The following is a 15,460-nucleotide window of genomic DNA, read 5'->3' on the forward strand; positions in this document are numbered from 1 at the left end:
CTTCATTTTTTTTCGAACGTTCATGAAAAGTAGGGTTTGTGAAAAGTTAGGATTTTCAAGCTTTATTATAATATTATTATTGTTTATAAATATCACAGGTGTCCTATTCAACGAGGCGATCTCACTGAATAGTCTCACTGTATAGCCATATGACTTATTTTTTTGCACCCTCACTCGCGGTTATCATTGTAAAGAGTGTTACACTTTGCTAATGCTTGCTTGCCCAAATGATCAACTCCATCTCTGTACTTGAAGAGGATTCACTAATCAACTTGCGAGTATCTGAATTATTAGCAAAATCTACATCGCTATATCCTGTCAATCTGGCGGGGATCTTTTCTTTCCAAATCATACATATTCTTCAGAAGCTTGCAAACACGTCGCTACCATCGCCAAATTCTTCTGGTTGTGATATATAGATTTCCTCTTCAAATACACACTATTGAGAAAGGTAGTCTTTACATCAAATCTTTAGCTATTCCTTTAACCTTCTCAACTGCGATACTCAGCATTGATCGAATCGTGTCAAAACGTGCGATCGGACTAAAATTTCCTTATAATCCAGTTCTTCCCATTGACTAAAACCATGAATAACCAGATGTGTTTATATCAATCAACACCATTTGTCTTTCGTTTGATATGATAAACCTAATGATTATAAATATACTTGCGATTTAGGGGTAAATTTTATTAGAATCCATATAGAATTTTCTTTCAATGAATTCATCTCCTCTTCTTCTTGCGTTTTACCAGAAAGATTTATCAGATGATTTATATTGGCATCACTGTAATTTTGCCAATTTTACCTCAACCAGAAGTGTAAAGAATATGTAAGCGAGCGAAGATAATACAATGGGGCGTTTAGTGGCTCAATGGCAGAGTGGTTGTCTACTGAGAGGTTGAATTGGGTTCCGGTAGAGGGCTTCGATATTTTTTTTTCTTACGGTAGTATCTCAACGAGTCGCAAGAGAGATTTCAGTTTCTCTCTATTTGTAAACTTTTTTTACTGTGTTTTGACTCTGTTTTGACATTTCGACTGAACTTTTATCAGATTCATCGGCAGTCGGCAGTTTCTTCTGGAGGTTTAGCTGATCTGCTTCGGGATTTCTGGTTTCTACAGAAACTAATGAGATTTATCTACATTTTCAAGTTTAAATATCACATTTTTCCTTTGTACTTGGTTTTTGATCCACACATGAAATCTATCGATTTTAGTTGAATAGCCTATAGAAATTTCATGCTGTCCTTGAATGTCCCACTTAAAAAAAGAAATGCTTCTCCTTTGTATGTGTATGTACACGTTTTCTTCAATTCTATGCTGAGTCAGAAACCTCTAAACATAGCGCTTACTTTAATGCTCTAATTGCTTATGCTAGATTTGCAACAAATTCTTTGATAATAGATTTACTTCGTCTTTATATAAGGCCTTTTCATACGTATCACATTAAATAACTGTTTGATTCAAATATCACGCGCTTTTGCAACACGTCTTTCACGAATTTACATTTAATTTTTAATGATCGGAAATTATTGTCCAATAATCATGAAAAACAAATTTTTGAGCGCACTTGGGGCATAGAGCACATTGTATCCTTTTAACTATCAATTATTGACGTCTCTTGTACTGCCTCTTAATTTAATCGTGCCTTTTCCTAGCTCATCGTCGATTGATCACCAACTCTATTTTTTACAGGAGTCGTGAAGCGCTTAAACATTGTAAACTACGTATTGTCATTAAAAAGACTAACTTCATTGAGTGATAGAATGATATTTTTATCATTATATTATATTTATTATTATAGATATAAGACAAAAAGAAAGCTAATAATTTTACGTTTAAATATACTAAGTAAAAAGCAATTAATGATTCAACATGGAATTTAGAATCTGAAAGTGAATCAGAAAACAAAAATGAAAAATTAATTATTGTTGAGATAAAATCCAAAATAAAGCCTAGAAGAAAAAAATTCTAAGATGCCAAAATTATTTTAAAGAAATTATATCTAAATTTTTATTTAAAGAATTTTAAACACATTTTAGAATGTCACAGGCTTTCAAAGCTTTATGCCAAAAAATTATTCTTTAAAAATTATTATTAAAGAAAATTATGATACAGATCGTCCTAATAAAAATTTGGAAAAAAATATTATCTGTTATTTAGTTGTTAGGAACGCCAAATTTGTTTTTCCTGTCATTTCCATTTTTCTGACTTGCTTTTTCCTTTTCTTTATCTTTTTCGTAAATAATTCTTTTTATCTATCTATTTTTTGGTCCAATTTTGAAGTTTTTATCTTCCTTTCTGGTTCATCATTCTCATCTGTACTATTATCTAGATTATTGACTTGCAGTTTAGAAGATAAAGCAATGGCAAGTGATTTCGCAGAAAACTTTGAGTAAAATATTTTATCATATTTTATTATATGTTTAATAAGAATATGTCTATTTTTAATAAGAGTAATATCCATAATTAGTTGTTAAAATTTTAAACAAAAAACAAAGCAAGTTGAAGTTAAGCTACATTGTTCTGTAGTTTCTGTACCTAACGCGCATGCATGCTACATCAAGTGATTGTTAACAGTCTAGACTGGTGTAGTTTGAGCGATACTTTCAGATATTCTAATTAATTTTCGAACGGAATGACGCACTAGAGTTTTCGAACGGTGATTCGAGTAATAATCAAACAGAGGCGACATTGTCGAACGCACCCTTGAGTATTATCGAATGACGATTCGTGTACACTGTTCGCCGATTGGCATTCAGAAGTTTCCGCTCGGGCAAGCCGAGGGACTCGTGTAGTCTTTGTTCGGCATACAAGAACAAACGTATCTGTATATCGCATCATTTCTTAGTTTTGTGAGAAATAAATTAGTTGCAATTGTGTTTAATCAAAAGTATTTCAGAATTCTTCCATTTCCTTTCAGATTATTTGTTCGGTTTCTGTCAATCTAATGTGAATAATGTTCAAATACATTGCACGTACGACATTTGCCGATCGGTGGTCGACAGACCTCCAAAATTACGTTTACTGCGGTTTGATTTAACATTAAATTTAAATCGAATTATCCAAGCTATAATTCGTTCGATTTTTGACAATGAAGAACAAGTATTTAGTAACAATTCTACGACGTGATTCTCTTCGCTGACGCTCGCGAAAACTCGCCTGTTTAATTTTTGTTCAACTTGAACAATTTTCTCGTCTTCTTCGGTAAGGCATGATTGTTGCAATTTGCGCCGTTCGCAATCCGCGAAACACCATAACCAATCCAGATCTTCCCACCAAATTCTGTTTTGCTTTAAATTCGTCAAGCTCGTACCCCTTGAAATCAAATCTACTGGGTTTTCACTTCCGTCGACGTGATGCCAATGCTCAGAAGGAAGAATGGACTGTATTTCGGCTGTCCGATTTGATATGAAAGTTTTTTGACAGGATGGATCGCCGGCGATCCATGCTAGCGCTATCGTAGAGTCGCTCCATGCATGCACTTCGTCGAATTGGATCTTGAGAGCCCTTTTGACATTTTGAAACAGTCTGACAAGAACGATGGCACCACACAATTCGAGCTTTGGCAACGTGATAGTTTTACTTTTAACTGGTGCCACTCGTGACTTCGAGCATAATAAAAAGGAGCTGGAATTATTGTCCCCGTCGATCGCCTGCAAATAAATGCAAGCTCCATAAGCTTTCAATGAGGCGTCGCAAAATGCGTGTAGACTGAAGCGCATTGCATTGGGGCATTGGATAACTCTACGCGGAACCCGAACCGCGCCGATTCCCCGCAAGTCCTCCGCATACGCATCCCACGCTCGACGAAGATTATCTGTCAACGGGTCATCCCAATTCAGATTTGGCATCCACGTTTCTTGCATAATCAATTTTGCCCGAATTAAGATAGGACCGATTAACCCGAGTGGGTCAAACAATCTGGAAATTGTTGATAAAACTTCGCGTTTCGTCGAAACAGAATTCGCCACGAAATCGACAGAAAATTGGAACATATCTGTCATCGGACACCAATTTAATCCTAGTGTCTTTATGGTGCTCGCCTCGATCGCTAACACAGACGGTTCCTCCATTTGATTGGCCGCTCGCATATCTCGTATTATTTTCTATATTTTCTTATTGCTATTTGTGCGCCATTTGTGAATCTCGAATCCCCCTCCACGCAATAACGCTTTCAGCTGTGAAATTAACCTTATCGCTTCGTCTTCGCAATCGACCCCGGTGATAATATCATCGACATATAGATCGTTTAATAACACTTTTGACGCTTCGCCGAACTGACTCGCTCCTTCCTCCGTTAATTGTCGCACGCAACGAATGGCCAAAAACGGGGCGCATGTCTGGCCGTAAGTTACTGTATTTAATCTATACTCGCTCATTGGATCGCTCGGAGAAAATCGCCACAAGATTCTCTGATAATCGCGATCACTTAAATGCAACAAAATTTGACGGTACATTTTTTGCAAGTCCGCTGTGATCGCGACGGCTGGCAAACAAAAACGCATAATTATGTCGATTATGTTATCCTGCAAGTTTGCTCCTATCATCAGTGTGTCATTTAAAGAAATACTGGAGTGTATAGCGTGTCAAGGGTATTACCTGGGTATATAGCGAATACCCAAGAATTTCTTTTCTTGGGTGGTTGTTGCTAACGTCGCCTTCTTGCACTTGACACTTGCTGCTTGCTCGACCTGTCCTTCTCGCAGACGTCGCTCCCGGACTGATTGATCTCACCATCCACGTCAGCTCGTCGCAACAGCTGACTTGAAAGCCGCTGCAAGAATTCCATTATCGTGCTCGTCATTACGATCTCCTTGCTCTCAATGTACTCCTCCCACCGTCTTCTAGTAGAATTATCCAAATTTTTCTCGATCAAATAGATAATTAAATCTCCCCATGATTCTGTGGGCAGCTTTATTGCTTGTAATACTCGGAGATGTTTTTGGACGTGATCCACTAATTCCTGTATCGCGTTTGCGGATTCTCGTTTTATTTTTGGTAATTGATCCAGTAGATATTGTATGTGTCGCTTTTGAATTCCTTTTTCGTCGTCGTATCTTTTTCTTAATAATTCCCAGGCAATAGGATAATTGTCTTCGGAGATGTTGATCGACTCAATTATTTTGGCCGCTGAATCACTTAATGATCCAACCAGATATTGATGCTTCTGCACACCGGATAGCTCGCTATCGTGAATTAGTGTCCTGAATGTATCGGAGTATCTCTTCCATTCCACATTTCCATCGAATGTCGGCAATTTAATTATTGGTAGTTTTACTTGAGCTTCTCATACGGAAGTGCTTGACCGCGTGCTCAATCTTTCTAGTAATTGATTTTGTTGTTTCACTGTCCGAGATTGCGCATCGTTATCGTTGCGCTCAGTCAATCTCTGTATTAGAGTCGCCTGCTGCTCCAAGATTTGTATCATCGCTGTATCGCTACTCAAACTGCCTGCGCCGCTAACCGACGGTCCTACTGACTGCGGCTTAAGTCTTTCCATTAATTGTAATAAAGCTGCCTTTGTTGTGTAATATCGCACATCGAACTCAGAGTCCTCCGTTTGATCCCTTGGATCGTCCTCTATTGTTAAAAGTTGTTGTGTTATGCCTTGAAATTTAGCATATATGTCCTCCAATGTCTGAAGGTGCGCCGTAACTTCTTCCGGTGCTGTGTCCACGTCCTTCGTAGCCTTATTAATGAAATTTTTAATGGTTGTTAATTTTCCCTTTAATTGGCCTCTGTCTGCGAAGACCTTCCATATTTATTTTGAATTTGAATATTTATTTTCAATTTACTGTACTTGACAACCCTCACTTCACTCTGTGTTTCTTGTCTCACTGGAAGGTCGAGCGAACAAAAAGGGAAAACACCGAACGGCAACCGAACACACCGATATTACGCAGACAAACAGTGATCCGAAAGATCGATCGATCATAACACAGCTAACGGTGACGAATCGAATGTTCTAGACAATGATTATCTATATCAAATGTCTGATTGTCTATTATTTAATCCGTAGTTACAATTTTTAACTCGTTACTAACAATATCCCTGCCCGGTTGACCAGCACGTACCTGCGACAGCGGCGAATCGTTCACGGCAATCGTCTGCTCCGAAATGCGCACTCATCCGGCTCGAAGGACCATAAAATGTTTGTTCAAATGCATTGCACGTACGACATTTGCCGATCGAGAATAGAAGGATGTCAATAAATACGCGCACGTGAACAATAATTGCTGATTTATTTAGTTGGAATTTATAATGAGTGCAGCGATGGGCAGCGATCTGCCGCGTGAGCCGCAGCTGGTCAAAACGATAGAATCACAATAAAATTTATAATCTCTTAAAGACTTCCGCGTCACACTTTAATTTACAATAATCTTAATTTTATACATTAAATAAATACGAGAAGGACTTAGGAATGAGCTAGATTGCGTGCTTGACGACTTTGCGACACATACTGCCGGTCTTTCGGTTTCTCGTCGATGTCTTTTGAAATTTCTACCACCCTGAAGGTGATGATCGCGCAGCTAAACACGTGATAAGCACGTGCCGTATCAAAATAAGGTTTAGCGCTCGATTAAATACTAACAGTGGTGAATAACAGTCAAGTTAAGTTAGGTTAGATTAGGTTAGCAAATCCTACTCGATTTTTGTTAATCTGTTGTCAGATTCTGTGAGCAGACTTTGCCGGTAAATCACAAGTTTAATACAGATATAGTTGGTTCCAATTTGCTAGCAACTTCTGAATAAATTTGGTGCCAATGTAGGTTTTGATTAAATAAATCTCTTGGTAATTAACAAACAAAAAAATAAAAATAAAATTGTGTAAAAAAAAAAAGAAAAATAGTCACTGGTCTTTCACAAAAAACACTATACAAAAATAATATAAAATAAATGTATCTTAACACAACTCTGCCGCTTGTTAATAATCTCTACTCAACAATTTTCCAACTTAAAATTTCTCCCGATCTCAGAATGGTCCCTCGTCTGAAGATTTATTCGCACATCTGCACACATCTATAGTTTGAACTCGACTCTCCTTTATTTTTTTCGGTACAACTCTTGTCTTTGCCTAACTTGAATTTTCGTAAGTTATTAAATTTTAACGTTCTTCTTTCATTGAATTCGTTCAAATTTTTCTACTTTCTTCGAATTTCTAAATTCGCTAAAGAACGGCAAAATTCTACCTTATCAGTAATTTGGTCAAATTTCTCCCTTACGCTTACACCAATCTATTGGCACATTTTGCTTACTGGATATTATATTGTTTTTTTTTTTTATAAAAGCGGTGATGTTAGAAAAAGTTGTGTCATGTGATGAGAATAAATAATATACATATTGTATAGTCTGAGAGGCTGTAAAATAACTCTAAGGACATTCATGCGATCCGTAAACGAAGCGAATAGCGCGCAGAAATTGGCATTGTGCAAAAATACAGCCGAAGTGCGATTTAAAATTTCTTCGTTTATAATTGGCTTACAATTAGCTTGCAATTGGTCCGCATGATCCGATCACATTTCGCATCATTTCCGGACTATCGCCAAAATTTTAATATATAAGAGACCAACCGAAAATGGGAATCAATAAAATCCAATTATCGACATTAGTTAATGCGGTAATCGGTAAAAGAAATTATTTCTTCTTTAGTTGTTTTAATATTTATATTTATTCTTTTACATTTTTGAATTTTTTGTACTCAAGATCATATTATTATATAGATCACTGGATTGATATTGATTTCAGTTATTATAATATCATGATAAAATTAACCTTGAGAAAAAATGTTTTGCTTATAATATAATATTTGTTCTTTTTAAACAAATAACTTATTATTTAAAAACAAGTAATTTTGTTTTTTTTACGTTTTTTTTAATCATCAAAAAGTGAGAGATTTAAGGTTCAAGTTAGATGGAACATCCTCTGTGTCTGTCATGTGTGTATATAGTATTATGATATTATGGTAATATTTATCCTAATGTCAAACCTAAATGATTTGGTTGACATATATTGTCAAGATCATATTTTAGATTAACTTCTAAGATATTTTAGGCATGCCTATATTATTTAATAAAAAATTATTAACAAATAAAAATTTGGAAGTTTAAGCAGTTAGCTTATTCTCACAGGGTCTAAAATAAACACAAATTCAAGATTTTTTTTAAAGTCAACTCTTGCTGAAAATAAATTTTATTAAGGATATATTATACGATATTTGAATTATACAAATTTGTCAATTATTAAAGAATTAAATAACAAATATAAGCAACAAATATAAGTTTCTCCGCTGCGGCAGGATTTGTTTTCGAAGGCGAGAATAGTCTGAAATTATAAAAAAATATTTTCTTGTAAATAGATCGATAGAATAACTAAATTGTAGCGTAGAATTTTTATTGAGAATTGATTTTAAAAAATTTACCTTAAAAAATAAAATTAAAAAATTTATTCTACACAAATGAATTAACATATCGAAAAAAATCCTACGCTACATCGGAAATATCTTTTTAGGAATATTTATGTCAAAAAGGCTTTTCTGCTGACAAAAATTTATAGCAGACATTTGACAAAATTTATTCGAACAGACTTGGCTGACTAGATATTGTATAACGTAAGTTACCTGTATGATATAAAACTATAATGTACCATATCTATTTTTTTGTAACGTTACAATAATAATTGTTAGTTATGAAATGGAAAGTAAAAAGGCGTAATCGATTATGCTGATACAACATAATTTATTTAATTGAACTATAACTGAGATATGAGACTTTGATTATCCTATTTATAGAAGCAAAGGGATACGTGATATTGATCATAGATCTTGGCGCTACATATCTGAACGCCACATATACCGCATGTGCCAATGATAATATACACACACTTATAATATGTAACGATAAGAAACAGAAATAAAACCAATCATAAGAGTAACAAAACATTATTGCAATATAATATTGTTACATATGCATTTCTTCGCGTGCTATTTCACGGCAAAACCAGGCAAAACTATTTTGTATTTAAATTACCACCATACAGAGGACGCATACAGAGGACGACTACTAACATAAAATTCAAAGTATATTTTTTATCGATTTAATTTCTGATACAACTCTCAGAAGAGATTCAAAATATTAAACAGATTGTTTGAAATTAAGCGCGTAAATGGGATGATCTATTGGAAAATGAAAATAAAAAATTCATTTATTATCTATTTAAAGCGAAAAATCCAAATATAATTTCTATTTAATTTAAATCACAAGTTTTATGAAGTAAATATAATTTATTTTATTATTTATTTAATTACGTTTGACTAATTGTTAATCCTATATAACTACACAATGTAACAATGATATAATATATACCATGTGAATTTATAAACGCTCGTTATATATCAAATATGAATGATGAAAATTACATTGGCTATGCGAGCCAAACGTAGATGTCAGTACGTATGCTTCCAATGAAATTAATTTTTTCGTTGAAATTTAATTTATTGTGCACGAGGCACGAATTTTGCTTGGTATTTATGCCAAGACTTTATTTCGGAATAATCTCAATTCGAGATTTAATTTCCCGAATCCCCTCTAACCCCCCTATAGAATTATACAATGAATTAAATTCCAACGAAAAAATTAATTTCATTGGAAGCATACGTACTGACATCCACGTTTGGCTCGCATAGCCAATGTAATTTTCATCATTGATATAATATATGTTATATTACATGTTACACTTATATATAAGCGGAAAAAAACAACTATCAGAGGTAGCTTATCGGTAACACTTATGCAATATTGTTATCGTCTTCTTGTCCCAATTGCGCACATTACCAATCGAACACAAGCTCGATTGGACACAGTTTTTATCGACGTGATGAAGTGAATTTTGCTTTCTGCGGAAAGTTGCAAACCTATGTGTATACTTGTATACTTGTACTGTGTATATAATTGTATAATTATTGATCTCGCGACATACATTGGTCGATGTATGCGGACCTCGCAAAAAAATTAATTGCAAACTCATGCGAACTTTGTTCAACAACGATTCTGTGTCCGATCGGGACTATATTCGATCGCGATTTTGTTCGATCGGAACTGTGTCCGATTGAGAAATATCTTTGTGTCCAATTAGTAATGTGCACAATGGCGACAATCCCACGATCCTTGCACAACTCTCTTATTAAATTTTATTTATATCTCTTTATCTTTCAAATCCATTTTTAAAAAATCATCTTTTGATTGTTCATTGATCCGATACAACATATGAACCGTTTGCTCAAAGAACGATTTAAGTCGACTTAAGTCGTTTTTTTTAATTCGCTTACCACTGTGTTGCTATTCATCTAAACAATAAATTTGTTCAGTTTCGCTAATTTCTTAGCTATTTTAAGGTCTTAGAATAATATTTTGTATTGCGCGTTTCAACGGCGCACCGCCACCAGCGCGCCAGTAGCGCACGATGTCATTGCGCGTTAAATTTAGTTATTCGCTCAGATTTCTGTATATAATGTATATGAACCGTTTGCTCGAAAAACGACTTAAGTCGACTTAAGTTTTTGCACAAAAAATTGAATTAAGGATTCAACGGTGTGATTCGAGTTATTATATGTTCCTCAGCTTTTATATTTTTTTAATATAGAGGTACCTATACTATTTAATAATGATTTATTACTATAAAAACAAATTTTAAGGCAATATAATTGTTTTCACCATTGATTACATTAAATATGATTTAAGTCGTTTTTCTGACGATCGATTACAACAACATGTAAAACATCTTTGACGTTCGAAAAAACTATTATTAATATACAAAAGCTGCTTTTTAGCATCAGTTTCAATCACACATAAAATAAAACATTAATTAATTTAATTTAAAAGAAAACTTAGTATCTCGGTGGACGAAAATTTATTTTATTCTATATTACATTAATCTACAACTGTTGTAGTTTTCTTTTAAATTAATTAATGTTTTATTTTATGTGCAATTGTAATTAATGCTAAAAAGCAGCTTTTATATATTAATAATAGTTTTTTCGGACATCAAGACATTTTACATGTTGCTGTAGTCGATTGTCAGAAAAACGACTTAAGTCATATTTTATGTAATCCATGGTGAAAACAATTATATTGCCTTAAAATTTGTTTTTATGGTAATAAATCATTACTAAATAGTATACTTTTATATTAAAAAATATAAAAGCTGAGGTACATAATGTTTAATAACTCGATGCACACAGTTGAATCTTTAATTCAATTTTTTATGCAAAAACTTAAGTCGACTTAAGTCGTTCTTCGAGCGAATGGCTTATATGGTATTTGATTGATAATTACAAATAACTAATTTTCGGAAATATTAGCAAGAACATAACACATGCATGCATATTCGTATACACATAAAAAACACACACACACAAAATGTTTACAAATACTTGGACACACTTCTAGGGAATATTTCTCATGTCAAAATAAAGAAAATAATTTATACATATATACCCATAGTCAAAAATGAGTAGTTGCAAAGTATATAGTAAAACAAAGTTTATATGTTAACGTTATTATTAAATAAACATAAGTAAGCTATAAGAAATGTCCAAAATGGCTGCCATTTGATTGAAGACAACCAGATTTTTATCTGTGGAGACATTTAAAACGTTTGGTGTATTCGCAACTTATTTTTAATGAAGAAATGCTACGCATTATTAATGCTTGTAACATTATACGAAATTGTCCAGGAACCTTAGAAATCTTTACTCTGCTTTGCAATCACTGGCTTCAATCGAATAGCTATCTTTTTAAGCATTTCTTATGAGTTAAGTAAGTACTTATAATTATTTATTTAATAAACGTTAACATTGACTTTGTTTTATATAACTTCACAATCATTTACTTTTGACTATAAGTATATAAACTTTTTTCTTTATTTTGCCGTGAGGAATACGCTCTAAAATTTGTTCAAGTATTTCGTAAACACCCTAATTATATGTATATACAGGGTATTCCATTTTAATTGTGCACCCCGATTTTCATCGCAGAAAGTAGTCGGATGAAAAAATGTTTTAGACAAAAGTTGTTGGGTTTTCAAGGGGACATCCGATGGTGACCTCAAGTTTATCGTAGATGACCTTATTCAAGGTGATTTCAAGGTTAATTTTAGTTTCTCAAATGGAATGACTTATTTTTGACATCGGAAATCGATAGAGGAAGAAATTTCACGTTAAAAACATAAGGTAATATATGGGGTTAGATTGACCCATAAAAGTCATGTAAAGGTCATCTTGTTTTTTTGTGTGTAAATTATACACTCACTCCAAAAAAAAACGGTACACTTAAAATTTGGGAAAAAATTATCAAATTTCAAATGACAATAACTTCGTAAATAATAAAGATAGAAAGGTTTATAAAAAACGAAAATGAAGCTTGAAATCTCTACTTTAAGAATCTATTCATTTTAATGTTACGAGATAAATTTATTGAAAATGGCGGATAACAAAACGAGAGCATGCAAAATTGGAAAATAATGGTCCGAGTTCGCCACGGGACATGGCGTGAGTCAAATGTCGTAACTCAATGGGATAAAAAGCATATGATAGTACAGAGTCTCCTCTTTAAAATGCTGAGATATTCACATTTGAATAAAAAGGCAACTTTTTACTTTAAATGCGAATAACTGCGAAAAATCATGGTATCGAGATGATTAAAAAAGTATTTTAAAGGCGGGTAACCGCCTATGAGCAGAAAGTGTTGCACGTTCTCTTCCTGGATATAGTATAATATACATATAAACTGGCCCACCGAAAACGTAACAGACATATTTTTTGGCATTTAACTATTTGTTCAAAAAACGCTCGGGCAGGTCAACTTTGTTTTCAAGGGGGACATATTAATAATTGGCTATTTTTGTTCATCTAACTTCAACCCCAAAAAAGGGGTTAATTTTACCCTAAAAATTTCACCCTAAAAACATGTCTGTTTTGTTTTCGGTGGGCCACTCTGTATATAATATTAATCTTATATTACATAATTATTTCTTATATTATATACGCGCATAATACATACACATATAACGCGAATTGCAGGTATTACGGCGATACCAGCAGACAATTATGCAATACCGATAGCTTATGCGATTGGCAGCATCGTAGTCGCCCTGATGCTCTGTTTGCTCTGCCACCGAAAACTACGACGACAATCACGTGGCGTGCCAATCGACGAGCTGCCGCCGCAATGTGTAATTGACAATCGCCATTGCTATCATCATCATGATCTGTTGCACACGGATCATACGTTAACAAGTGATTTTAACCAGTATCAGTTGGAAGAATCAAGTCCACTGAACGAGAGCGACGAGATGGAGGAACCTGAACAAGATGATCACCAAGAGACCAGCAGCCCTGACAGTGTATAATGTCGATTGCTGCATTCTTTGCACTGTCTTCGCACGTGTAATCTATCGTTGTTGTTGTACGCTGCAAGAAAAACACTGAACAAACCGTGGAGAAAAAAAGAATCAATGTGATGTATATCGTTATTTTACAACACAATTGTAATAACATTATTGTAAATTTTTTACGTATGTGCGATTTGTGTATACGCATATATGTATTATGTATATACGTATATACATATGTAGACATATGTATATACGTATATACATATGTAGACATTCATAAGCGACAACACAGTGAATATGCGGTTTTTAAATTAAGTTATTAAGGATGATTGAGATTTCTTACGCCGGAATATCGAATGCATGCGTTATAAATAATGCAAAAATCTGCCAGTTATTATCGTAGTAGAACAACTTTTCGACGTTTTGTCATCAAAACATATTTCTAACCTTTTTTATTGAAAAAAAGAAACATCATAGAAGAACATCGTAAAAGGACTATATGATATTTCGGTCATTATTGCGATGTTGTAGCGCTTTTAGAATAATATATATTTTGCTTCAATGAATGAACCTACAAGTTGAACATCTATAGCTGAACCTCTATTACGTTGATAACTCGTCTACTAAATGTAAATTGAATTTTAAAACCGTAAAACACGTAGATCGAAATCTAAGAAGTGATATCAATAATAATCAATTGAAAGTATTAGCTTCATTCCATAACATCTTGGAACATGCTTCAATCATTTCGCATTTTTTAATCCTGCGGTTTTTTAATCTTCTTGCGAATAAAAATCGATCACGTTATTTGCTCATTATATGATCGATATGATTGACCAAAGTTTATGCGTACGTATAAAATTAATTTTACTTTCGATAATTTGTATACATATGTAATAGATTAATTCTTAATATACTTATAAATTAAATATAAATTTATATAAATACAAAATGATTATTTAAAACTATTGGACATTATTATGAAAATTAAATTATTTCTTGATTGCTAGTTTTTTGTATGAAAAATAGCGAATTGTACAATAATTTATCTCTAATTGATTGCTCAAAGCTTCATTGAATATATACGAGGGTTGTCTGAAAAGTTTCCGACCTAACAAAGATACAAGACATTTTTTCTTCAAATTAATTTTTATTTTTCTACATAGTCTCCTTGTAAGTCTATACACTTCTCCCAGCGATGCTCCCATCTCTTCAACCCGTCCAAATAGTACTCGGTGTCTTTCTCTGCAAAATAGTTGTTTACGAAGGTGATGGCCTCCTCATTCGACGAAAATCTCTGTCCTCCGAGCGCAATGAGGGTGGTCAAGCAGTTCAAACCGTAATTCGTGGATTTTCGCCATGGCAACCGCTGAGGTGTGAGACGGCGCATTGTCTTGGTGAAACAAAATTTTTTTTTCTGCAAATGTGGCCGTTTTTCCGCAATTTCTGCCTTCAGCTTGTCAAGTACTGATGCGTAGTATGCTCCTGTAATGGTTTTTCCTTTTTGAAGATAATCGATTAAGATAACTCCATGACTATCCCAGAAAACAGTTGCCATCACTTTCCCAGCCGAAGGAACAACCTTTGCTTTTTTTGGAGCCGATTCCCCCTTCGCAGTCCACTGTTTTGACTGTGTTTTTGTTTCTGGAGTATAATGGTGTATCCAAGTTTCATCTACAGTAATTAATCGGCGCCAAAACTCTGATTTATTGCGCCTAAACTGCGCCAACAGAGCGTTGGAAATGTTCATTCGAACACGTTTTTGGTCCAAAGTGAGCAAACGCGGCACCCAACGCGCGGACAGCTTTCTCATGCCTAAATCTTGATTCAATATGTGACAAACACGTTCTTTGGACATGTTCATAGCCTCTGCTATCTCTCTAACTTTAATTCGACGGTTGTCTAGCACCATTTGGTGAACTTGAGCGATATTATCGTCAGTGGTTGCAGTTTTTGGACGTCCCGAACGTTCATCGTCACCCAAGCTGGTACGGCCACGTTTAAATTCAGCAGCCCAAAATTTCACAGTGGTAAATGATGGTGCAGAGTCCCCGTACACAGCGTCCAACT

At 34.2% G+C, this 15,460-nt stretch overlaps 1 protein-coding gene across 4 annotated transcripts in view; it reads left to right on the top strand.

Moving 5' to 3' along the window:
* LOC145944381 (tolloid-like protein 1) overlaps positions 1–14,947 on the top strand; it is a 66,931-nt gene extending 51,984 nt beyond the window's left edge. For 2 of the 4 annotated variants that reach the window (XM_083052666.1, XM_083052667.1), the window contains one exon: positions 13,077–14,947. In XM_083052666.1, the coding sequence (XP_082908792.1) occupies positions 13,077–13,405 (329 nt within the window). In that variant the 3' untranslated portion in view covers positions 13,406–14,947. Of the gene's footprint in view, positions 1–5,845; positions 6,718–13,076 lie in introns of those variants that run through there. The other 2 variants (XR_014426666.1, XM_083052668.1) reach the window with 2 other exon arrangements.
* The last annotated feature ends 513 nt before the right edge of the window (positions 14,948–15,460 follow it).

Source organism: Prenolepis imparis, unplaced genomic scaffold (assembly GCF_030444845.1).
Source record: "Prenolepis imparis isolate NDT839.2.m4 unplaced genomic scaffold, iyPreImpa1.0 SCAF_13, whole genome shotgun sequence".
Classification (NCBI taxonomy): Eukaryota; Metazoa; Arthropoda; class Insecta; order Hymenoptera; family Formicidae; genus Prenolepis; species Prenolepis imparis.